At 41.8% G+C, this 26,926-nt stretch overlaps 1 protein-coding gene across 1 annotated transcript in view; it reads left to right on the top strand.

Moving 5' to 3' along the window:
• Positions 1 to 26,926, top strand: part of LOC123980677 (echinoderm microtubule-associated protein-like 6) — a 98,341-nt gene that overhangs the window by 34,303 nt on the left and 37,112 nt on the right. The window contains exons 3-15 of the mRNA XM_046065198.1: positions 4,222 to 4,320; positions 4,406 to 4,474; positions 7,390 to 7,575; positions 8,419 to 8,554; positions 14,537 to 14,610; positions 15,725 to 15,852; positions 17,317 to 17,454; positions 17,571 to 17,712; positions 17,795 to 17,909; positions 20,639 to 20,851; positions 20,937 to 21,104; positions 22,320 to 22,426; positions 24,997 to 25,115. Coding sequence (XP_045921154.1) covers positions 4,222 to 4,320; positions 4,406 to 4,474; positions 7,390 to 7,575; positions 8,419 to 8,554; positions 14,537 to 14,610; positions 15,725 to 15,852; positions 17,317 to 17,454; positions 17,571 to 17,712; positions 17,795 to 17,909; positions 20,639 to 20,851; positions 20,937 to 21,104; positions 22,320 to 22,426; positions 24,997 to 25,115 — 1,694 coding nt within the window. The remainder of the gene's footprint in view (positions 1 to 4,221; positions 4,321 to 4,405; positions 4,475 to 7,389; positions 7,576 to 8,418; positions 8,555 to 14,536; positions 14,611 to 15,724; positions 15,853 to 17,316; positions 17,455 to 17,570; positions 17,713 to 17,794; positions 17,910 to 20,638; positions 20,852 to 20,936; positions 21,105 to 22,319; positions 22,427 to 24,996; positions 25,116 to 26,926) is intronic.

The raw sequence follows: 26,926 nt of genomic DNA, 5'->3' as shown, positions 1-26,926 counted from the left end.
TTTTATTAAAATATTTTGTGCCGTGCAAACAAACACTTATAGCCTATACTTGTACTGTGTATGTTGCTGTTTACTTTGCAACGACTCCCAGTCTGTTTTCTGCCGCCAAAGCCGATTTTAACTCCCGTGTTACATTCAGTCCCAGCTCGTTATTGGTCCATGCAAAATAAATCTGGTGCGGTTCTTCGTCTGTAGTACTTTATTCTTTCGCCAAATCTTCTGCTTCATGGTTACACCGGCACACACATGCCCAGTGTACCTGAACGGCCACTAGATGTGCGTTTTAATATATATATATATAGATATATGGATAGATATAATGAGAATAATTAGTGTGTTTAATTGGCAGGGTAAGATATGTGGTCAGTGTAGTACAAACAAACCTAAGGAAAGAAATAACAGTTTTTAATGTTGTAACTCATTAAAATGGTGTGGAGTCAAATTCCTTTATAGTAGAGTGTTTGCACTGTCAGGTAATTTAATTGTTACTTTGCTGTCTGTGAAGTTGTCATCTGATCAGATGAATGTAGGAAGTAGTATTAGTGTAGTGTATTAATGTATTTGTATAAAGTAACTTTATTTGAGCTTAGATCCCTGGTATATGGTAAATTCACTTGGTTAAATTGAAGCAGTCATTGGTGTGTGTTTGTTTGTGCAGCCTGTGCAGACCAAATTGAGCTTGTGCAAATATTTCCATCACACAGTCACCTGCAGTGTTCTGGCTGATTTATATTGTGTGTGGCTCCATCATGTCCTCCCACTGACTCTCTACTGTGACTCAGTTCATCTGGTGTAAACGTCATCCAACGAACTTACTTTGAGTCACAGTGAGTTTACCGGAGGCATCTCATCTGACAGCAGTGTGACAGACAGCATATACTCAAAACATGTATCATCAGTTCAGTTGTTTTTAGACAGGTGTTCAATCTACTGATCACCAAGAAACCACTCCCTCCATCTCCCACGTTTCTCCAACGTCAGTCAACCTGTGAAAATGAAACACAGTTCAGTCATCAGAGAGCGGTATATTAAACAAGTCGACTCTGGCTGTGAGTGGGCGGCACTCTGAGTAAATGAGTTTTCCTGAGTCGCTCAGTGTTTTCAGCTGCCTTCACACACACAAATACAAAGTAAATGTCGGTCTTTGGCCTCTCGTGAAGCTCGCTGTGTGAGTTGTGCTGAACATGTAATTTAAATGCTCATTTCCTGTTGAACAGTTTCTTCAAATACAGAATAGCTTTGTTTGCAGTATGCGTTATTGAAACTGTTTTAATACGACAATAAAGGCTGAGCTGGCAACACGACTGGCACTGCAGTCCTGTAATCTGTGTAAACAGATATCTGTCTTGGCCCGGATATCCAGATAACTGCAACACTGTAAGCCCCAAAACATTATAGATTGCACCCAGAAGCGAAATTGTCATCAAACTGGCAGTCGTGTAACTGCACTTAGTAGTAAACAAATCGGTGCATCTGTTTCTGCATGCAAACAAGCTTGATTGGCTCTCGCCTAGTTGTCACTCACACTTTGTAAGAGGACGTTAGCATGACCTTTTCTCAACTTTCCCCTGTAGTGCTGCTGTGCGCCTTTTAAATCTCTGTTGCTCAGCGGGTGACACCGGGCTGCAACGCCAGGTCCCATTCACAGTGAATAGCAGCCTAAAGAAAATGCAGAATATTCGTAATATGTGGTACACGGCATTTAATACAAGGCTTACAGTGTATAATGGTCAGCTTATAATACTTCTGGGGCTCGGTGCATTTCACAAGGAAAGCCAGTGAGCTCATATGTTTCTGCTGCTGTTTTGGCTTTCCTCCTGCCTGTGCATTCTTTGTGGATTTATCCTCCTTCCTCCTTTTAATGTAGGTATCCAGGAGATTTCTCCATCTTTTCATTGTAAGTTGCTCTGTCAGCTAAATTCCCGGACTGTAAATCTTGTCTGGCAAAGCCTTGTGTGTTCAAATCCTCCTGTTACATTAACATACGACTTCACTTATACAAACAAGTCGGTCCTCCTGAGAAAAAACCCACAGCATCAGTCATCAGCAAGTTAATCAAAAACGACAAATGTTAACGTTCAAGTGACTGAGCCCGCTGACAGCCAAAGCAATTATAACGGGAACAAAGGAGGAAGTCAGGTGATGTTTTTATAGAGCAACAAAGTCACAAAACGTCAGACTTGAACACGGGACACCACCGTTCATTTCCTGTTTTGAGATTGGTTGGATTTAAACATGACCACCAAATGTGTGGCTGATTACAGCCATTAGCAACTTATCTCTTATTTAGCTTTTGTTAGCATAAAAATAGTATTCAAAGTTATCCAACAAAATTAGCTTCAGCAAAGTGAACTTTACATCAGTATTTGAAGAGCAGAATATGCAAAAGCAGATTTGAAATGACTGTTGGGGTCATTGCTGTGCTAGAGAGTTGGAAGTAAAATACATGGAGTTTTGTTTATTGATGATTCTCAGGACTTATTCCCTTCTGCCCAACTGTTAAAAACAAATGAAAGAAAATCAGACTAAGTGGGGAAGTGACTCTGTAAATGATCCATCCTGTTGTGTCGGCAGTTTTTGTTGCTGGCCGGGACTTCAGTCACCATGACTTAACAACTCTGAGTAAATCAGAGTCAACACAGAATCAATAAAATAATCATAAATCCAACTTAATAATAAATCAAGGGCTTTGGTGCAGCTGATTTATTATTAAGTCGGAGTCCGAATATTCTTCTTAACCTGGAACACTTGAAGTGATGTTTTCTATACCACTGCTGCACTGCTGCCGTTCAGAAAATTCAGATTCAAAGGTGAGCATCAGCCACAAAAGTTCTGATTTGGTCCGACTTTGACGTGAGAAAAGAAGATGCAGAACATGCTGTTAACTTGATCTTATTCAACAGAATGCCATCTGAAATAAAAAATAACATGGGGGTTGTGGAAGAGGATGGATTCAGTCAGTTTCACTATTCATCACGGGACTGGGATGGGGCAGGAATAAAAGTCAACAGGAGCAGTTGTTATAGATGAATATGCAGTTCTACTATAAATAAACACTATTTTAAGATTTTTTTTTATCAGGAACAGGACGGGACAGGAAAAAGATGACATCGAAGCTAATTTCTGATCCATGATCTGTGGATACAAAAGTTGAAGCCTAAACTAAAAGAAGATAATATTTTAACCACCAAACCCAAAAGTGGATTGAAGTTTGTTGCCTTTTTGTTTTTACAGTGCAATTGGGCTTTGCAGGAAATTGAATGTAATGTGGATTGCGTTTTTTATTAACATAACAAGGAAAATCTAGCAAAGCGTTAGTTAAGGCAGGCAACAAAATCAAACTCAGCCCACCATCCCAGCTACAAAAAGTTTTGGAATCCGTGCAGTAGATGGCTTCAGCCGGCAGCGGCTGCAGCTTATTCCTTCGAGGCAGTTGCGCCTTCATCATTAAATCCACAAAAACTGCTTCTTTTTGCCACCAACATCAATCTAAAAAAACAGACAATCAAGGACAATTCTCCGTCTGAAAGCTCATGAGAGTCGGCGAGTTGTTGCAGGAAGACGCTGGTGGAAACTTGAGTCAGAGTTGGAGAGTTTGTTGTGTTGGAGTAACGTTTGGAATTAAAAGTCTTGCTAGCAGCTCCTTTACATACACAACAAACTCCTCTCCCTCGTTTCCAGCGGCGTTTCCTGCAACAACTGGCCTCTCACGAGATTTCAGAACCGTCCTCGAGCGAGACTTCAGTTTCCAGCAGTTTGTCACCGGGTGTTCCTCTGCTGCTGTTTCTGACTAATCAATGTCATTTCTGTTGTCACTGATGCCTGAACTGTTCTGGGATGGTCTTTGCTGTTGCTCTCTCTGCCTTAGGTATTTCAAGTACGCACGTAGAAGGGCAGAGATGTCCCAGAACAGAAACATACTGCAAAACATGACTTACTGCAGATTAAATGAAAGTTTGTTTGATTAAAGTGGTCCTGACTGAACTTTAATATTTATTTCTGTATCCACTTGCAGCAACTTGTGCATGATTAAATTTTTATGGATCTGTTTAAGCAGCTCAAAGCACTTGGTTATGCTCTTCATTACCATAGTGACTTCCCAAAGGAATAAAAAAAATCCTAATATATATCTGTTCTACTGTAGAAAATAGCCTTTTTATATTCATGTTTTCATGGGTCTTTCCATTTATAATAGTAATCGTCTCTCTCTCTGGTCTGTAGCGGTTAGCCTCAGTCGGCCTGGATGCCAAAAACACAGTATGCATCTGGGAGTGGAAGAGAGGGAAGATCCTGGCTACAGCCACCGGACACTCAGACAGGGTGAGAGAGAGAGAGATTGAGTGTGTGTGTGTGTGTTGGGCTACGTAAAGTGCATGTGTATGCCAACTTCTCTTCTTCCCTCCAGATCTTCGATATCTGCTGGGATTTGTTTCAACAGAACCGCCTAGTGAGCTGTGGAGTCAAACACATCAAGGTAATAACACAAATTAGTAAACACACTAGGGATGTTGATTCTTACGTTTCTCATGGTTCAAGTTGTCATGTAATACGCTCAATTGCAAAAGAAATCCACTGTACTTAACCGAATAATAGACAACGTGAAGTAAAACTTCCATTAAAGCAGAATGTGAATATCACGTGTGCAGTGCTGGAAGTGGCCCGGTACTCACCGGTATGCAGTGCCAGTACTTCTATATTTTTCTCTGTGGTTTACTGTGACTTTATCTTGCACGCCGTCACTTCTCACAAGCTGCCGGGACTCTTTTCTGTCCTCTCCATATCAGGTTCTCTGGGCGATTCATAATGGCCCTAAATAAACTGTATTACCCAGGGGGCGCTACGTTATGCTCACATGTTTCCGCTCTCGCTTGCCTGCTTTTCTCTGTTAGCGGCTAACATGAACCTTAAAAGGCCTGGCTGCAAAAGAGTCCGATGATGACGACACCACAAAGCTTCAAAAGTAAAATCCTACCAGCTGCTGATCGCTTGTGTGACATAAAGTAGACAGAAGAGGATTTTAACGTGAATACAAGGAGCTTAGGGAACCTTATCAGGAGCCTTTTGTTGAAACATATTCAACTTTATATAAAGTTGTTGTAGCGGTCAATGTCACTTTTCGTAAACTGACCAATCACAGCCTGGATGGACCGGGACATTAAAACAAGGTTGATGCATGAATGGTTATGAGTTAGTACTTATCATTAACACATTAGAGACTAACCACTATGTAGAGCATTATCTTATAGGATTTATAGGATTTAATGAATGAAGAAAACCAACAAAAATTATTAATGTATAGCTATATGTTTGTCAATGAAATTAATTATAAATAAATCAAATTTTCATTGCCTTATTGTCAATGGGCTCAAAACTCACTTAGAAATGAAGCACACGCCTGTTTTCTCTGTTGTTGCATCAGCCACTATACTGCTTTTATTAATGTGAGGTCTCTGGGTCAGATTCAGCCCTGTGCGCGCTCCCGAGCCTCTCTTGTGCTACAGCGACAACGCAGCAGCTAACGACATGCAGTCCACTAACACCATAAAACAACCGGCTCACAGCAAAACACAGGCTCCATGTAAGGATACAAAACAACAATAAAGGCTTATGTGCTGAAGACCAAACAGGTTCAGATGATGTCAAGTAAGAACACAGTGAGCATTAGTAAAGCTGGAGAAACACAGAGAAAGTCACGTTAGCTCGCAGGCTAACACCGAGCAGCTAACGTTATCTGGTGCAAAGTTGTAACGTTATCACTTCACCAACTAACGCGACCTATATATTCTGTGTACCACTGGTAGTATTTCAAATTATTGATTTAGCCTGTAAGAAATTATGCAACGGTAAAAATGTGGAACGATTTGTTTACTAGCTTATGGTGATGCAGGCAGAGCAGCGAGCTAACGCTATATTAGCTGGGACCTGCCGCTGTCTGCTTTGTAATGTTCAGTTTAGATTTATTGTGATTTTACCGATACTCAGGTATACCGCGACAACAACACTGATCTATGCACGTTACATGATAACGCGCATGGATCAGATTAGTTCAACCTCAAGCTGATAAAAACATTATTGTAACTTTGCAGTGGGAGTTTACCTGAGTTTCCACCATGTTGTGTGAAGCCATCTCCCTGCCTGTCTATAGCCGCTCTCACTCTGCGTTTTTTCTGGAGTACTGTGCCAATATGCCGGTGTCTTGCTGCGCTGAATGAAAGGTACGGAGCTAGTGTTGAGCTGCCTCTGAGCCGAGAACGTTGAAGTAAGCCTGAACATGTCTGTGTGAAAAGCCACAGCCTGCATGCTGGTGTTTCTGTGTTTATTGCGGGATTTCTGTATGAAAGCGGTTGTGTTTCGGATTATGCTCGCTCATGAGTTCAAGCGAGCATGCGTACGAGCACACGCCTGGTTGCGATCTTAAAACCGCACCGCTAGTGGCCACTGGAAACTACATAATACGCCTTTAAAATGCTGTATTGTACTTATTCACTAATGTGTACTACTCATCCAGGTTGTGCATAGTGTTTCTGCTGTTGACAGATGTAGATTTAGCCAGAATCAAGATGCCAGTGCCAGTGTGTGCTGCTTGTAGACAGCCTCTTCATCATCTATGGCTGTTTAAATATCAGTCTCAGGTTTGTTTCTGCAGTAAAGATGTCAGGAGGAGACATTTCTGACTGGTTTTTACATCATCACTCATCAGGAATTTATTCCTCGCTGGCAGCAAGCCTTCAGACTCTGCCACAGGTTGGACTACATGAGTTAAACACTTTGTAGGCCGAGTAGCTTTATACACTATACACTACTCTATAAACACACTTTTAGAAAGTTGCTTGCCTAGCAATAATACGGCTTAACACAATCCACAATGCCCTCTTTCCAATTAAAAAAGAATATCTGCATGGTGTTGTGAATAATGTGTAATTGTCTCGTCATAGAATATAATACGCTGGGCTTCAGAGTTTCAAACGTACTATCTGGAAAACCTTCTAGATCAACACATTGCCTTGCATTCGGGCCACTATGATATTTTTAGGATGCTGTTTTGGTTGTGTTTCACCATGTTTTTTCCATATGCACACGTGTGCTCACAATCCATAGATATTTGGAAAAGAAAGATCAGCAAAATACGTTTTAAAATCAATCAGATTTGATGCAAAAGGTTCTTCTTCCTCTTACTTATCTTTAAATTACAACTCGCTTAACTTATTTCTGCTCTCTCTCTCCTCCATCTCGAGCACCAGGTGCCACAAATCACTGCTGTGAGGAACATCAACGTAAAAGTCTTTTTTTTCTGAAAAACAAGAAGTTGTCACTTTGAGAGATAGATGAGCCTCGCAATGTTACGTATTCTAATCTGAAAAGGCTCATGTGTGCCGTCTCTCTTTGTAGTTCTGGTCTCTGTGTGGTAACTCTCTCACTCCAAAGCGAGGGATTTTCGGGAAGACGGGTGACTTGCAGACCATCCTGTGCGTCGCCTCAGCCAAAGATGATATCACATACTCGGGGGCGCTCAACGGGGACATTTACGTCTGGAAGGGACTCAACCTGATAAAAACAGTTCAGTCTGCCCATGGGGTGAGTCTCTTACCTGCTGACTGATTGTTTTTATTTTAAGTCATATTTTCCTTATCTTGTCTGCTGCTATGTTGTCAGCAATATCAGAGTTTTTCTGTTAATGTACATGTTTTTATTTTGTTTGGTCCAATCCCCATAAGAAATGATTTACTATCACATAGGACAAAACAGAAAGACATAGGACAATGAAACAATGAAACAATAACAATAATTATCACGATTTATTATTTTTTTCAATAACAATATAACAAATGTTCAGTAAATATTCTATAAATTTGTTGGGTAAAAAGGACTGAAAAAAGCTTTTACTTAATTTTACTAGTCCAAATTTGTTGACAAAGAATTTATCATAATTGTTTTGAAAGGTCTTCCTCAGATTTGTGAAGTGATCCAGTGTTTGGCATCAAGAGTTGACTATAAAGAAGAGTTAAACCACAATTAACCATCTGGTTTCTTCAACTTTCACTCAGGAGCAAAAATCAGCCTTTAAACACAAAATAAATAACAATTTGATACTTATCATGATAATTATCGATATCTGAAGATATCATGATAACATTTTTGATCATATTGTCCTGCCCTAGAAAGACAGCAGATCTTCAAAATTGATCAGATCAAACTAGGAATTGAATCCTCGGAAATGTCACACATGTTTTTGAATTTTAAAACACTGGAGGTATGCATAAATATGGAGTAAATTTACTAAAAGAATAAGAAAAACAAAGCTTTGATCCAAAAATATTAGCTTGGGTACCATCCATTAACAACCCAAATTGGTAAAAACATTGGCGTAGATGATAGCTGTGTGAACATACGTGTGTGTGTGTGTGTGTGTGTGCACAGGCTGGTATCTTCAGCATGTATTCCTGTGAGGAGGGTTTTGCCACAGGAGGCAGAGACGGCTGTGTCCGGCTGTGGGACGTTGACTTCAGACCGATAACCAAGATCGACCTGCGGGAGGCCGAGCAGGGATACAAAGGTACCAAACGAACCAAAATACAATCAAACTAAACATGACATAGCGTCAACATCAGCCTGGCTTTAGAAGACTCTCAAGGGGCCGCAATGATGTGCAAAACCAGGGCTGAGTTCAGCGCAGACAAAACATAGCAAAACATTTTTTTCAACGGAAACGGTGGTTCCCTGAACACCCTGCTGTGTACACAAGCGCACTGAATTTTCCTGCCTTTTTAACACCGTTGTGTTTGCTTGTCACAGCTGATTGGGTAACACCTGTGACACACCCACCAAACGGGAGAAAACATACCTCAAAGCCCGAAGCAGAACGTTGCGCAACGTTGCAAGGAAATGTCATTCAGTCCGAAATGTTGTAAACCGGTGCAAAACGTTTTGAGATTGAACTTGCCCCAGGATCATCGGTAACGCTCTCCGCTGGCTCTGATTATTTACTTATAAGTAATGTTAGCATAGTGAGCAAAGCTAAGAGTCCTTGAATGCCTCCAGCTGTCTACATCTGTATAGATCTGTGTTTGTGACCTGGAGGCTTTAAGTTCCCATATCAAGCTGAATGTTGCATACTGGACCACGACTGGCTCCTTAACAGTTGTGATGTTACTAATTCCTGCAGGCATACGTCCAGTAAAGGCCGTAGAATTTAGTAGGGACATGTCTTTACCAATATCCAGCGACTACTGAATTGTCAATTGTCATTCTCATTCCCAACTTGTCATAAAGAGCCTTGGCTTCGCTTTTTAACGCCCTGGGTGCCCTTTAGCGTTGTTTTTGCACGTGCAGGGCTTCACTGGACAGTTAGCACCAATACATATGCAACGTCCAGTTTTCAAAATAAAACTAGTGGTTAATGTTGTGAAACGTCTCAGTTTGGTTAGGCAACAAAACTTCTTGATGAAGTTCAGGAAGATGTCATGGTTTGGGTTTAAATAACCATGTTACTGTGACTTACATTACGTAACTTACATAACTAGAATCAATGTTAAATGTAAATGCTCCGTATTTGTGTAGCGTCTTTCTAATCTTTGCGACCAATCAAAGCGCTTTTACACTACATCGCATTCACCAAGCTCCAACATTCACACACGTTCATATTCAAACAGCCACCAGGGGCAATTTGGGGCCCAAGGACATGCAAACTGGAGGAGCCGGGGATTGAACCACAACCCGCTCTACATCCTGAGCCACAGCCGTCCATGTTGACTTTTTGTTTCACAGGGGAAAAACAGTTTTTGACCCATCCGGATATGGGGTTAAAAGTTATTTAGCCATCTACTGAAAGAAGGAAGACACGGACAATAAAGTGCTAACCATCTTTTGAGTGTGTGTGAGACCTTTAAACCTGTATGTCTCCTGTTAATGAGAACGCTAGCCACTCTGACTGGCTACTTACGTAAATCTTTTCTTTAAACATCATTTAACCTGAATAAACACACTTTTTAAGTTTAATTATCTCTTTTCTAAAGGCAAACTCTGCACGTCACCTCCAGTCTGTCTCCTGGAGAACAGAATAAAGACGAGAGAAAAGTGAAATCGAAGACTCTTTTGTAAGTTGAAGGTTGTGACGCCTCAGTCTCGTCTTTGTCTTAGTCTTCCTTTTAAAAAGATGCAGAGGAGGTGAAAGCTTGAATTCTTCACCTCCATTTCAGTCCCTCTCAGTTCCCTGTGAAGATGTTTAAAGAGAAGTTTAATTGTCATCTTCGGTCTTTAGTTAGAGATAAGATGACCTGATTTTCTGTCTCTCTTTTCTGAAAGTGTTTCAGTAACAAGGAGAGCAGAGGTGTAAAAGTTTGTCTTCTACTGTCTTCAGTGGGCGAAGGGATGACCTGATTTGGGGGGAAAACCCAGAGGTGGTGAATGTTTAAAGCCCTCTCTTCCTTTTTACTCCTAAATGTCGTTCCCCAGCAGGAGATGGAGATGCATTACTTTAGAAAATGCTGTGGGGTGAACCATTAAGCCCCCGGCCTCCTTTTTATGCCTCCTCTCTGAAGATTTGTGGGGAGAAAGTTAGAAAAGAAAAGATGAAAGGATTGAGGCAAAGGTTCTGTCGTCTCTGTTCCCCGTCAGAGTTGGAAATTTCTCGTTTTGGAGAAGTTGGAGTGGAAGGACAACGCCTCCACCTCTCGAAGTGCAGAAGTAAATGTTACTTCTCTGCAGGACGTGGCTTCCTTTGTAACAAGCTTTAAGGACAGTAAAGGTGTTCAGTTTTTACAACATTAAGAATGTATGACAGTGGTGGCCAGTAGGAACAGAGGAATCAATAGGGGACACTGAGACTGGAGAAGAAGTGAAAAAATTTTATTGACAGGCTCAAAAAATGTGCAACGAAGATGTCCTGGTGGAGAGTCCTCAGAGCGGGCAGGCAGGCAGCAGAGACAGAGTGCTCGTGGAACAAAGCAGGCAAACGGAAAACTCCTCACTAAGGAACCAAAAACTATGACACAGACGAGAAAAAAGACAGGAGTCAGGAGCAGAGCAAACAAGTGACTTAATAACAGTATCCAAGGTGAGGCCATGCTGTGTGTACCACTGATGTGAACAGACTATCTGGCGAGGAATGGAGTGTTGAGCCGGTGTTGAAATACTGGAGGTCTTGATTATGGATTGGCCGTCGTGTAGACGAGCCGCCGGTGATTAGACGATTGGAGCTTAGGGAAGAGTGCCAGGAGTGCCACGCCCACAGACACTCAGCCGGATCATAACGGAAGGTGTGATTTGTCCTGTTATCAGCCATGCTGGTGCTGTGGGTCCACGTTTCTGTTGGTCCACCACTTTGATCCAGACTTGAATGATATTTGATGGATTGCCATCAACTTTTGTACAGACATTCATGGTTCCCAGAGGATGAATCCTACTGACTTGAGTGATCCTCTGACTTTGCATGTAGCGCCACCATCAGGTCAACATTTGAATGTGTCCAGTACTTTGGATTATGGCCAAACATCTGCCGAATTAATGAAATTCCCATCAGCTTCTGCTGTACTTTATGTTTACTGCTTACACTTATGCTTTTTAATATTAATACAGTGTTTCCCACAGAATGACTGTGGGTGGGGGGTGCAGTCGACTTTTACCAGCGCTGCAAAATGTCATTATGATGCCATATCCCCATGACATGACATGACCTCGCGGGAGCAAAGCAGTGGCAGGCGCCGAGTCAGGTGTTATCCCGAATTTTGCATGCCTGGTGAGAATTGCATGCACTTCCAAATAGATCTACTGCTTTTAAACACTATAAAATCCTTTGTGGGGTTCATCAGTGGTGATAAATGTATATATTTCATGAACATTTAGAGTCGTTAATATTTTATTACAATTAGCAGAAGTATGCATTCCTTGAGATTTAGCAACGACTTAAACATTTAAACAATGAGCACAGCAAAGTGTCTGAAAAGGTCCTAAACAGATGGATGCATAATTCTGCAGAACAGATGTTGTAGGCTACCTGCCGAGATTTGCTTTCCACTTCTTTTCTCAGCGTAAGAGCGTTACCACACGCGAGGTGCGTGCAATTCTCCGCAGGCATGCAGAATTCGGCAAAACACCGGTGCACGCAGTTGCTTTTCTCTGGCTGCACAAAGTGTGAAACACCTTTTGCCTGATCATTGTTCTAAGCTCACAGTAAGCTCACAAAGCCTACCGGAGGCAGATTGTGTCTGACTTGACGGTGCTGTTTAAAGTCGCCTGCAGCTCACCTAACTCATCTCAAGTGCACCTACTGAGTACCAGCTATGTACAGCGTGCTAACTTCGACAGCTGTATTCTAACGTTACCTTAGCCATCCTTATTGGCTAGGCTCCTTACATGCTTGCTAATAACTTTTTTGAAGGTGGGTCTCCGACAACGGCATTGTGTTGGACAGATTTGTGCATTTTGAGCCCTTACAGCCTCTTGCGCTCTGTCGAGTGACGTCAGTAAAGTCTGTGAGGGTTCAGGGCTTAAGGCTTAGGGGCCATTTTCTTCTCCTCCCTTAACATTTCTGCGGTGTAGGGAAATGGAAACAAGCTCCATGTGGAGAAGGTAAGGGCTTATGCTGCAAAGAACTAGTTTGTAAGATGCGTTGTCTGACCAATCAAATGGGTTTATAGTTGATTTGAACAGCCACAAACTGGAAAAATCACCTAAAAAAACTCACAGAAGATTATTCTGGCCTTTTAACAAAATTTAATTATCCTTATTTGTGTTACATGTTGCTTTTGTCCATAAAAAGAGATCCGCTTTAATGGACAAGTCTACTTTTACCATAAATGAACATCTCTACTGTTTTGTAGAGCCTCAGATTTAAAAAGCTCTGTTTCTATTGCTGTTAGAGCCTGAATGAACTAAGAAATGTGTGTTTTTTTTATTGGGTAAAAAGGATTAATTTTGATGACTGATATCTGAATTCCTCTTCTGAAGCCTTTCACATGGAAATGCATACCTGTATTCACTGTCAGAAACAAGAAAAGTATAATTTGTCATTTGTTTCTGGCTGCACTCCCGCACTGCTGACAGATCATTGGCTCCTCAGAGCCTGAAAGCCTCTGAGGAGCACAGTGTCAAACGACGTCAAAATGAAATGAGAGGAAGGCATGATCTTTTTTTTTATCCCAGTTCTTTCCTCTGGGCGGTTTAGAAGTGATTTGTTAAGGTGAGGATTTCCTATCTGCTGCCTTCTGGCTGCTATAAACACTTCTGAGATGACATTTCAGAAAAACCTTCCTGCGCCATTCTTACGGTGCAAAAAGTGTTTCCCAATTATTTCCAATTTGCCTCATAAACTCCTCTGGTATCAGGTTGCTTTGGCTCATGAACCTCCAGGGAAGAGTTTCTAACAAAGTTACAGGAAACATCACACGCTGATTCATGCCACAGCAGACGCTCTAATAGGCGAGCGCTGCGCTGCTGAACGGCTCTGCTAATTAAATTTCAGATGCCGGGGAACAGGAGTTTGACGGTGAGGCTGGAAGGTACTGAGAAAAGTGTGTGCGTGTAACTTCCTCCTCTGACAAACGTTAAAATCTTTCCTCTAGCAATGAGTCAGTCTGCCTTTACTCCACTACATTATTTAATAGATTTAATTGCCATTTAATTTGTAGATTTAGATTATTAAAACAGAATATAAATCAGCTAATAAGTGGTGGTGTATTTTTATAGATTAAGCCACCCAGCAGCACCTTTACTGGCTGCTACACTGAATTGATGAACACATTAATAACTCAATAATTTTAGTCCCATAATATAATTTACATTATTTTGCTAATACTTTTGTCTTTTGCTTTAGTAAGATTTTGAATGCAGGACTTTTACTTTTAACAGAGTATTTATAGACTGTGGTATTTCTACTTTCCACAGTCCTGGCTCTGTGCAAAAACACCTAAAAGTCTCAGAGAAATGCCCTCTTTGTGTTACTCTCCCTCCACTGCAGTCTGAGGAAACAAAAAGAGGGAATATCGTTTCCTGCTCATTAACTGGAGTTGATGAGAGCTGAGAGGTCGAATGAGAAAAAACCTCCTCATCAATACTCATCGATCTGACGCCGCCTCTCCCTTTTCTCTGGTTTCCTGCCGTTGGAGTTTTTTCTTGACCTCTCAACAATCCAAGTTTCTCTCTTTCTTTATCCGCTGCTCTATATTATAATCTTCTTCCTCCTTTTTTCATCTCTCTCCACGAACTCTTTTTCTGCATTTCCTCATCCTTTACTGAGTATTTCCTTTCAACCATCTTTTCTCACTAATTTCTTCCTCCACCACCTTTTATTTCTTTTCCTTTAATCACTTTCTTCTTCTTTCTTTCCAAGACTGTTCTTCTCCCCATCTTTCTCTCTTCTTTCTTAACCTCCCTATCTCCTGTCTTTCTTTCTCTTCCTCTCTTTTTTCCGGTCTGTCATCTTAAAGCCTGTTGTTTACTGTGGCTTTTTGTTACAGGTGTTCTGTTGTTTCTTCAGAGATTTTGACAGTTTTTTTTTTTACGGCTGATTTAATCCTCCTCCTCCTCCTTCCTCCTCCAGGTCTGTCTATTCGTAGCGTCTGCTGGCGAGCCGACCGAATCCTGGCAGGAACGCAGGACAGCGAGATCTTTGAGGTGAGAAAAAGGATAGGAAACAGACACCCGGCTTCATGCTGTTCCTCCCTGCAGAGACGATTTTTCAGAAGAGTTTTATTTTGGTCCAGTAAGCAATGCCTGTTGAACTCTGGCTCCTCACATGCTTTACCTCACTAAAACCAGTAATACAAGTTTATAGATACCATTCAGTGACATTCATATGAAACCTAAAAGCCCATATGTAAAGAATGTATTAGTAAAATAATCATGAGAGACAGAGCTTTCAGTAATGACCGCCATGTGCAGTGACTGACTAAAGCAGGGGTATTCAATTAAAATTAAAATTATAATTAACACTCAACACATCTTAACAAAAAGCTTTAATGCCTCCTCTTCACTTTCATTCGTCCTTATATAGCTACCACTTCCCTACTTCCTCTTGTTCAGTGAGAAACGTGAGCTCTGGCTAGGATTGGTGATATATGAGATATTCTGGTTTTGAACTGCCCGTGGGAAAAATGTACTGTAGGCCTACATGTAATTCTGGTACTCTTATTTACAGACCAGTTGACCATTTAGACTTGCAGGTTAAAGCTGAGGCTTCATTTTAGTGTAGCTAAGTACACACGCACCTACAGCTACACACTGAACCTAGCCATCTAAATTAGGCTGATTTTAACAAAGACATATTTTACCAGCAGTCATCGTACTGGAAGATGCAATTACCACATTACATTAAGCTGACTTACAGTATGTGTCAGAGATCACACGCCTCAGGAGCAACTAGGGGTTAAGTGTCTTGCTCAGGGACACATTAGTGGATGTGTCACAGTGAGGTATTGAACCAAGATCTCTCACACCAAAGGCATGTGTCTTATTTTCCACTGCTCCATCACCACCCCATAAATTTGAACCGCTGGACTGTTCTGCCATATTTGTTGTTTGCCACAGCGAGCCAGGGTGTGAAGAACTAGTCCACACTACAGAAGATGATTAAACACAAATCACTTGATTTCGGCATCAATAAGGCTCCGCTGGGAGTTGAACCCAGGACCTGTTTTAGGAGACAGGCGCAATTATGTTATGTTTCAGTCTGATTAATGTTGAAAAGTTTAGGCTCAGTTTTAACTTGTGTCTGTTCGCGTCTGTCCAGGTGATGGTGAGGGATCGGGACAAGCCGCTGCTGATCATGCAGGGACACAGCGAGGGTGAGCTCTGGGCGCTGGACGTTCACCCCAAAAAGCCTCTGGCAGTCACCGGCAGCGACGACCGCTCCGTCAGGTCAGCACAGGAACAACAATTTAACCTCCTTACACATTAATGTACTGGGAGGCTCCCAGTACAACCACAGGCTGCAACAGGTGGACTCTACCCGCTTCACTGGAGGAATCGCCTTGTTCGTGAGCGTCCCTGTGATAGATAATGACAGAGGGAGTTGATTTCTACTGTGCTTCTGCTCATCTCCAGCATCTGCGCGCTGTTTTCTGTCAGCAGCAGGAGGTTCCTCAGAGACCAATTACATATTATATAATGAGATAAACACACACAGTCAGCTGCACACAGGTGAAAATGGAAACAACAGCAGTAAGGACAAAAAAAGATGCTGACATGGTTGCTGTCAACGCACTTCATGCCGCTCCTGCAGCTGGTTGGTTCCCTCATTTTCTTTTTCATATATATTTTATTTAATTGACCCTTTGCCTCGTTCGTCAAGCTTTCCGTTTAGCAGATTTCAAAATGATATAAGTCTACTGGACCTGCTTTAGAGGTGGCCTGAAAGTCGAGATCAAGTTTCTTTATTGTCCCACTCGGGGAAATTTGTTATGAAGCAAGAGATCGCATAATGACAGAGATACAGACATATAACGACATTTGTCCTGGTGTTGTCTTTTTAATGGCGCATCTCCAAAAAGTTCTGGAGACATATTTTACCACTAGGAGTTCTCCTAAATTGCGCTAAAGGCTCCAGCTACGTTTCTTCTTCAAACCTGTTCACAAAGCTGCTGAAAGCAACTTTTACTGAGGAACTGAGAGCCAAGAGAAGAGGCTGAGTTGACCATGTTGTCACGGATGATATCACCATTCATGTTTCAAAACGCTGAGTCAGCAAGGCTCATTATCTGCAGCAGCTGACTCACTGAGACTCAGGATTCCTCTGGACTGGTCCTCTGATTTTTAACAGACTTATACCACCAAAAAGACAAAAATTAGGTCAGATTCAAACCGACTGCGCTCTCACAATCCAATGTCATCCTGCAAAGCTCTGCAATTAGCCAATCAAGTACACACAATGCAAGCACACAATTCAGTATTGTCCTCACGAATCGCTGGCCAATGATAAAATAGCTGTAAAACCCTGTATTACAAACTGTTGTGCAGTGTGTTGGCGTCTGATAAGTCTAGAGATGAACTACCTGGATTGCATTTCATGTGCCATCGCTACCTTAAGCAACACACCCGAACTAAGGCAGCCCCCATGTTTTTGTCCCTGCTTACTCTTAGACAAAAAACTTAGGAGTTTTAAAATCAGGTCGTCACTTTTTCTCCTCTAAGTCGGCCAGTCAGGAGCTACTTTTAGATTTTTGTGAAAATGTCCACTTGGTGTGTAGAGCACAATGGAAAACAGGGCAGACTCAATAACTTTCTCTTTACAGGTTCTTAAAAGGTCAGGCTATGGTAAAGTTAACAAGGATTTATTAATTAATTGTGTAGCTAGGCTTAAATCTGACTGTGTGTGTGTATCAGGTTGTGGAGTCTGGTGGATCACGCACTCATCGCCCGCTGTAACATGGAGGAGGCGGTGCGCAGCGTGGCGTTCAGTGTGGACGGATACCAGCTGGCCCTGGGCATGAAGGACGGATCCTTCACTGTGCTGAGAGTCAGGTGACACACACACTAACAATTCAACAGTTTTCTGAGACAAACAAATTGAATTGAATCTAATACGGCTTTGTTGTAAGGTGGAATGAACCGGGTGTTTTTCTCTCTGTCTGTTTTAGAGACATGACCGAGGTGGTTCACATCAAAGACAGGAAGGAGGTGATCCACGAGATGAAGTTTTCTCCGGATGGAGCGTACCTCGCTGTCGGCTCCAACGACGGACTTGTGGACATCTACGCTGTCGCCCAGAGATTCAAAAAGGTAAAGATGGACGATTTAGATGAACTATCTATGTATAGAAACTCTCACAGTCTGACTGATCATTTCCTCTGTCTGTCTGCAGGTGGGAGAGTGCAGCAAATCCTCCAGTTTCATCACACACCTAGACTGGTCTCTGGACGGCAAAATCCTGCAGACCAACGACGGAGCTGGAGAACGCCTCTTCTACCGAATGCCTAGTGAGTCTTTACAGTATATGATGATACCTGATGTCAGAGTACAATTACAATGCTGTACTTAAAGGCATTAACTCATTCAGAAACTACGTTTTAATAAGAATATTAGTAAAATTAATTATTCTCACAAAATGTTGTTAATTTGAAGGAAAAGTCTTAATGTTATGAGATGAAGTCGCAATTTTACAAGAAATGTTTTAAGCTTATGAGATTTATATTTTAATATTGTGCCGTGAGAGCAGCCCATGTGCCTAAAGAATAATGTGGATCACTGGAAGTTATATGTTTTTACCAAGAAGAAACATAGTATCTGTCAGACCCAAACACAGATCTAAGTAAAAGACAGTTTATTCAAAAGAGGTTTAGCGGGGAAGTTAGGGGTTTGAGGGAGAGGCTCCCTTCCTGATCCTGGGAAAGGGGAAACCCGAGGTTGCAGCTGGCGGACTGGGAAAGGGGGAATGACCAGGCTGCGGGCGGAACAGAGAGCTTTCTGGCTGGCGGCTTGCTGAGGCTTGACGGTGGTTTTCTGTGGCAGAGAGGGAGAGCCAAGCAGAGACAGACAAACAAAAACACACCAAACTCACCAAGCCGGGGCCTCGTGACATTATCATATGTTTTTAAATATTAAAATGAAATAAAGCCAACCGCATCACAAATGCGTTGAAATTAACTAGACAGTCCTGACAATGAAAGTTTGTTTCGAGTGCACTCCTGCCTTTAGTGAGTCGTTTATATCCCAGCTCCAGCCTCACACACTTGTAGGTCCCTTCTTGTCAATATTTAAAGAAATTCCAGAGAGTTTCTAAATATCAGTTGGGCATGATGTCCGAGAGTGGACCTGAAAAAAATCCGTCTTACCCCAAACATACTAATTTAGCATTTTACTACTTATATGTTATAACTTATCTTAAGACTCCCCTTTATGTAAATATACATATTTATATATAAATTGAACATAATAACAAAAATTGAGAGCTTATTTTAACTATTTTAAGTGAATGGCGTTTATCAAATTACTTAAAAAATTGTGATGAAACAGAACATTTTTAGTTCGGTGAGACGAGGGGCAGCCAGAAGAAATGTTGAGAAATAAAAATTGTGACATTTTATGTTTTTAGTTAGAATTTCCGTGGGGGGGCGTCTTACCTCATGTTACCCTACTCGTATTTCTCCAGTGTACCTGAGAAAGGAGGCGACAAACACACACACCTGACACAGTGATGTGAAAAGACAGAAAAGAAGCAGACGGAGGGACGAGGCTGACTGTGACATCAGATATTTTAAGACGGACTTATGGAAATGTTGAAATCCTTTCGTGTCCTGGTTGGCGATCCCTCTGGTTACTGTGGTGACGACAAGTTCTGAGGGCAGCAAACACTCCTTCTGCAGCTAAATTGTATTTGCTGTTTTAATAGAGAATTCGGTCAATAGTTTTACCATCATGCGCAGAGCATCCTCCATCTGATTTCATGCTGCACGCTGCACCAGTACTTTTCCACACAGTGAAAGGGGATGCTTATGTTGCTGACGAGTTGGAGGTTTGCAGCCTGTCGCCTGCGGCTCTCCATCGAATGTGGCTGCTGCTGACTTTTCCATTACTCCCCAACACATTTATAAGTCATCCGCTGACAGAAATGAACATGTTATCTTGCTTTGTCGACGCCTTTTGATGAACGATCACGGTCAGTGCCAACATTACTGACAAATACACTGTGGCTGCTTCACAATATAATCCATCCCTTTGTACATCCAGGTGAAGACTTGTGGGAAATGTTGTGGTAGCATTAGCAGTAAGCAGGCGAGTGAATAGTAAACAGCGAGGTTGATATCAACAACATAAAATTACACTGGGTTACCTGCTGCATTACCTACTTTAAAGACAGGTAAATGAATTATTTATAATTGCATATTGTAGGTAGGTAGGTTTATTATGACAATATAACAAGTTATAGAGTGAAATTGTGTTTTGTAACTCCCTTCTGCTACATAGCAGATAATATACATTAATACAGAATCAATTATTAAAAAAATCGTAAACAGAAATAAACTATAATTAATGGACGAGTGCTGAGGATGACTTGTAAGTCGTATGCAATATAAATTCATTAATTGGCTTTTGCAGGAAAAAATCCATCCATCCATTGATTTTCTGCCACTTATCTGTTGCTGGGTAGCGGCGGTAGCAGCAGGCTATGCAAGTTAGTCCTGATGTCCTTCTCCACAGCAACATTTTCCAGCTCTTCCTAGGTGTTCCTGATGAGATATATCATCTCCCCAGCGTATTCTGGGTCTACCCCAGAGAGATGAATGGTATTTTTAAATAAGTAAAAAAACATTAATGATTTTAAATGTCAGGACAGAAAAGGAAAAGAAAGAGAACGATTGAAGGACATTCAAAGGAAGGAAGGAAGGAAGAATAAAACAAGACTGCAGGAGACTGTGTGTGTGGTGCTGATGTAATAAACTATCATTGTCTCCACACAAGATTTCATTCACAAAACGTCCAACAAAAGAAACCAGCTCTGCGACTGGATTCAGAACACATTTCAGCTTGAACAATTAAAATCTGCACCATCCACACATTTCTATTTCTCTCTTCCGTCTCTTTCAAGTGATTTTTATTGATATAAATGTGCAAATAGGCTGTTTTGTTATCGTTAGCATCTACAGAGAGATAAACCGGTGCATGCTAATGCATGGTATTTCTTTGAGAGCTGCCATTTCTCCTGCAGTGGGGAAGCCAGTTGTCAGTAAGGAGGAGGTGAAAGGTCAGTGCTGGGCATCCTGGAGTGGCGTCCTGGGCTCAGAAGTCAGCGGCATCTGGCCTAAATACTCTAATCTAACTGAGATCAACGCTGTGGACGCCAATAACGCTGCTGCCGTGCTCGTTACCGGAGACGGCCTCGGCCTGGTTAAGCTCTACCGCTTCCCCTGTCTGAGGAAAGGTCTCTATCTTTCTTTCTTTCTTTTTTGTGTCTTTTATACTTTCTCTCTCTGTGGTTAACCGGGAGCCATCTTGTTTTCTTCAAGGAGCCAAATTCAAGAAGTACATTGGTCACTCAGCCCATGTGACCAACGTCCGCTGGTCACATGACCTGCAGTGGGTGCTGACCACAGGTGGGGCAGACCACGCCCTCTTCCAGTGGAGGTTTCTACCAGAGTCGGTCATGAACGGAGGACTGGATATCAACATACAAGGTAGGGAAACAAGGTAGAGTTGTGTATAAAATCTTGTTACAGTGAAGAACAAAATAGAGTAAGAGTACTTTACAATACAGGAGAAGCAAACAGTTCTTCTCAATTTGGTTCCAGGTTTTCTTTAGTATTCTTTAGGGGTTCTCTGCGTGTCTTTGAAGTGGACACATGATTTTAAGTAGGCTTTGAGTATCTAAGTGGGAGTTTTAGGTGTCCTGGAAGTGGTCCAGAGTTTTTGGGGGTAACCTTTTGTGAATTGGTCCATGGGTCTCATCAGGGTTTACGCTCCCTTTTTTTGTAGGCTGTAGAGGTGTTCATGAGAGTGACACGGGTCCCATCAGTGGTTCCAAGTTGTCTTGAGTAGACTGTAGCAGATATCATGAAACTTTAAAGTAGGCTCATATTGGGGCCTACTCTAAAGTTTGTGGAGTAGCATTTGGGGGTCTTTGTGAAAGTCCCAGTGGTCCCAAAAGTGGTTCCAAAGTTTCTTGAGTAGCCCTTAGTTGTCATGTGGCAGTTCCCATGTGTTATGGATGTGATTTCAGGTTTTCTCAAGGCTTCAGAGGTTTTCATAATTGGAAAATGGCTCACTTTTATTGACGCTTCAGAGTCAAGAGTTACAAAGGTACTGCAGATGGTTCCCAATTTTCTTTTTCTTTAAGTTTCAGAAATCCTTGTGAGATTTACCTCTAGAGACCTACGTGGTTCTAGAGGTTCATAATGGGGTTTAACATAGATCGCCCCATTCACCAAATCAGGGGTTTAGATCAGGTGTTTTCAAAGTCTGAGACTGTGGGCCCCCCCTCAGACAAAGCTTGGAAAAAGGCTAACCCTTCCTCCCAGTTTAGTTGCTTAGTTTTGCTCGATTTCATGGATTCCTGGGATTGTTATCATGCTATTTGATCCCGTAGCCATTTAACAAACTGTTTAACATACAGTATATTCAGACTTCACCGAATAGCCGACACAAAAAAGGTCTGTCCTAAGGCATTTATTAGTTTTAGTCTGACTCTGGAAAAGAGAGTAAACTCACTGTATCTCTGAACTGTTTAACCAGATCACACACATTTAGGCTGTTTAGGCATGTGAGCTCCTTTTTGATAACTGATGGAATATTTTTTCACTTCCATTCACTGAGCCTCCTGCTTTGAAAAGCTCTGGTTTAGATGACAGTTGAGTTAAACAGAGCACGTTTGTCTTTCTGCGTCTCCTCTGTAGACAGTCATGGAGACTCCAACGGGGAGGAGTCGGACAGCGACGTGTCGGATGTCCCGGAGCTCGACTCCGATATCGAGCAGGAAACACAGATCAACTACGACAGACAGGTAAGTTGCGGCCGTCTGGGTTGTTTCCACAGTCCCTGAGCGACGCACTGAACCCTCAGCTGCTCCAAAGTGGTTTCACAGAGCAGCTTTGGTCTGAATGTTTTTACAGCTGAGTGTGTTTTAATGGAGGCTCCTCGTTCGTATTCCCACCAGCCACAGGGCAGCAGTGCTCTGTGCTGTTGCCATGGCGATCCTAAAACACGCCTTATCTCCGATACCAGCCGCTGCCTGGCAGACGTCCCTGTAACTGCTGTTTGCCGGGCGCCGCCAGTGTCGTGACAATGTGCAGTTTGGAGATAGAGCTCAAAGTGTCTGTGTGTGTGTGTGAGAGAGACAAAGAGAGAGACTGCATGTGTGTTTATATTTATCTGTAGCTCCAGAGTTTAATTGGAAAGAGCAGGAAAACATGGATTATTATTACTTCCCTTTTCCCTGGCCTGCCTTCCGTCCTTCCTTTATTTCCTAGATTTCCTTCTCCCCTCTTTCTTACCATTCTTCCTGCCTGGATCTTCTCTCCAGTTTCTTCTTGCCCTATTTTTTTGTCCTTGTGTTTCCCTTCATTTCTGCAATCTTCCGCCTTTATTTTCACTCTGTTTCTGTTGGTAGCAATGTTTCACCGCTTTGGTCCAGGCTGAAATATCTCACATATACAGTATTTGATGAATTGCCAGAAAATGTTTCCCAGACGATAAATCCTATGACATTGATCCAATGACATTTCCACTAGTGCCAACATGAAGTTGACATTTTTGCCATTTAATTACACGTCTTGAAACCTACTGGATTAAAGGGCGTGACATTTTGGACAGATCTTCATGGTGCCCAGAAGATGAAGCCTAATGACTTTGGCCATCCCATGATTTTTGAGGGCCCTACATTTTACACATTTTCACTGAAATATCTCAACATCTACTGGATGGACTGCCATGAACTTTGGTTCAGACATTCATGTTAACCTCAAAATGAATTCAGTTACTTTACTGTCCCTCTGACTTTTCATCCAGCGCCACCATAAGGTCAAAATTTGACTTTATCTAATACTTTTATTCATGTTCCAAGTGACATGACATCCCATCAGTCTTAGCTGTATAAATGTTTGCATGCCAACATGCTAAACTAAGATAGGGAACATTGAAAATATTATACCTAAAGAACGTCAGCGTGTTAGCATGGTCATTGTGAGTATGCTTGCATGCGGACGTTAGTATAATACAGAATCACGGAGCCGCTGACATGACTGTATACACTGTTTCTGTTGTAAATAAAATACTCTTATAATTAATGTTTAACTCACACCAACTCTGAAGCGCTTCAAAGAAGACGGATATATGTGTTTATAATGCTCCATATATCTGGAACAAACTCCCAATCTTAAGATTGATGACAAGAAAGTTAAAAGGTTGAGAGAGAGGACGTTTTGAGTAAGACGTCTCCAGCCATCAATGTTTGTCTCACACCCACCTGGGAGGAAGAAGAAAATATGAATTTTTAAATTATATTTTTATAATTTTTCATTTAGATAGTTAACAGAAAACAGGAAGATTTGTTGCCAAAACAGGGAGTCTTTTTTCCACTCCCAGTGAAATGGTCTGTAACTCACAGCGCTGATCCACCATGACGCTCCAGAAATATGCAGTTTTGTAAATGGAAAGCAGCATGAAAGTGGAGCGCTGCCAGTCCTAAAACCTCCTGGGAGCAAAGTCTCTCCCTGTGAAACTCTCAGACGGCTGAAAAACACGCCAACTCACCCTCAATAGAATTATTTGTATGAAAAATGAGCAGGCGTTTTCTCTGCTGAGCGCAAAAACACTGCAGACTGTGTTCAGATCCGTTCTCTAACCAATAAAGAGAAGCAGAGAAATGTGTGGACATTAGTTGTCATGCCGTCACGTTGAAGGTATGTATTGAGGATTTTGTTCTGATGTAGGGTTTATTACATTTTGGTACATTGTCCTCATTAAAAGTATGCCGAATTAGCTGTTAGCAGCTCCTTTTTGCAGGGTACCAATGGATGTACAGACTCACTTATCACTGGATTACTTTGATACTTAAGAAACGTGATGATCCTCAAGCACGCTCTGTCACGTTATAATGCCTTTTTTTTCTATGATTTGTAAGTGGATTTATGCACATTTGTTCACCATGGACATCAATGATAATGAAATCCTCGGCTAGTCACACTGAATCTATAAATATGTGTATGTATCGTGTGTGTGTGTTCAAATTTGACTGACTCTGAAGGAGTACGAATTTGTACACAAAATTGCAGCATTCAGGCGCTAAGTGTTTTTATTGCCCCCATGAGCTGCTGCTGCTGTTTCAACCTCTAACCTTTCTGATAACCAGGTCAAAACAAGAAATAATAATCTAGCAGGCGATTTGCAGTGAAATTTCCAAATCCTATTCCTGCTTCCCAAATGTTAAACCCTTTCAACCCCATGGTTTTTTGTCTGATGCCGAGCTAAGATTCATCATTTTTATGTTGACTTTTAGCAGTTTTTGAATTATGAAACGGCCATTTAGTTTTTTTTATGGGTGGGAAATGAATGTTTCTGTGTGTGTTTCTGCAGGTGTATAAGGAGGACCTGCCTCAGTTGCGACAGCAGAGCAGAGAGAAGAAACTCCAGGTTGGATCTCTGAAGAGACAGAGAGGACCCGACCAAGGCCTCCGGCTGCAGTTTGTGCACGGGTAAAATGTCGGTTTGTCAGTGTTATACAGCCCCTTTTAGACATGTACCTCTTTTTGTAAATGTGATGGTAGTTTTACATATTGGTCTAATGTCTGAATAAGCGCCTGAGTCACTTTAAAAGACAATCTCACTGGATCAGACCTAGTAACATTTCATTAAATTGGATGTAGTCAGATTAATAAAGAGTACAGCAGCTGAAGGTTAAGACAGTTTTAATGCACAATTAAAATCACTGTAATACATTTTTCACACGCGTGTTACATATGTAGTGTTGCTTTCATTTAAGGCAGTCTCATGTCAGAATAAACCCTGAGAAACATTAACATAAAAGACTCCACAGTCTACAATTTTACAAAAAGTTGTCACTTTAACAGACAGATGAAGCCAATAATCTTACGTATTATGTTATTACTACAAGTTAAGGTCTGTGCAGAGTTTTGAGAATAGTCTGATAAAATGGTTCACATCTAGTCAGCCAATCAAATGCAGCAAAGTACTAATTGAATGTGTACCTGTTGAACACCAATGTCCCCGGTACCGGAGGCAGCACGTGATCTAAAAACGCTGACTTACTTTTGCCGTTTTCGCCGTTTTCAGTCTAAAAAACAGCTTATTTGTTGCTAAAAAAAATCTCCTGGCGCCATCTTGATTATTGCACAATACCTGGGAGCTGCGCCTGCCTTCTCTGCTTCTCCGCTCTGCATTTTTCTGCAGAGCGGGAGAAGTGCTGCTTTGGAGCACACGTTCTTTTTCGCGATCTGGTGGCCGACCTGTAGGAGCTATATAGACATCCGAATGAAAGGTCTGCTCAAGCCGGAGCGATTGACCGGACCATCACTGTGGGAGGTTCCGTACTACACGCCTGTAAAGCATGGGGGTGCTTTTGGTGACGGGAATGTTGATGAATATTCACTGTTTTTATCAATATTTCAATGTTATGTTATTTGGAACGTGGTTGAATGGACATAAATAATGTTTTAAAGATAACTCCCAATAAAAGCCAACATTTAAACCAACATTTAAAGCAAAATATGGACATTCGCCTGGTATGTTTTGAAAATATTGTATGATAACTGTTGTATTTTAGTTTATTTTCATAAAATGTAGTGTTACAATTGCATTCCAGGTGTATTAGAAGATATGCAGGTGCATTATAATCTATCTTGTCTCTGAAGATTCTCAGTCATCCAGGTCATAGTTATCCAACGAAGGTTAAAATGAAGGGCAAGTGGACTTGGTTGAAGATACTGGAAGACGTTTCGTCCCTCATCCAAAGGACTTCTTCAGTTCTGACTGACTGGCAGGGAAACTCAGCTATTTAACCTCAGTGGGGTCGTTATCCCGGGTCATCGATACCGCTGGTTCGTTAGTGTTCCTTGTTGCTGTGACGACAGTCGTTACAGTCGTTGAGACTACCTGTGGCCGAGACTGAACGACCATCGTTGGTATCTTCACCTGAGGCCAATAGGTTACGTTTGTTGAGTTTCCTGGGAAGTGATGAAAGGACAGCATTGTAAGTGGGGGATAAGTGGTGGCATAGACCCCCTCCCCTGTTCAATGACGGCTTCTCGACCCTGGTGTAGATGTTTCCTTGACACCTCTTTCAAACCATCCATCTTCTCTGTCTAAAATGTGCACCTGGTGGTCCTCAAACGAGTGTCCTCTGTCCTTCAGATGTAAGTAGACTGCAGAGTCTTGACCTGAGGAGTTGGCCCTCCTGTGTTGAGCCATGCGTTTGTGTAGTGGTTGTTTAGTCTCCCCAATATACAGGTCTGTGCATTCCTCACTGCATTGGACCGCATACACTAGA

This window comes from Micropterus dolomieu, linkage group LG12 (genome assembly GCF_021292245.1).
Source record: "Micropterus dolomieu isolate WLL.071019.BEF.003 ecotype Adirondacks linkage group LG12, ASM2129224v1, whole genome shotgun sequence".
Taxonomy (NCBI): Eukaryota; Metazoa; Chordata; class Actinopteri; order Centrarchiformes; family Centrarchidae; genus Micropterus; species Micropterus dolomieu.
The sequence above is the reverse complement of the archived record's forward strand: the minus strand, read 5'-3'. Positions and strand labels throughout refer to the sequence as shown.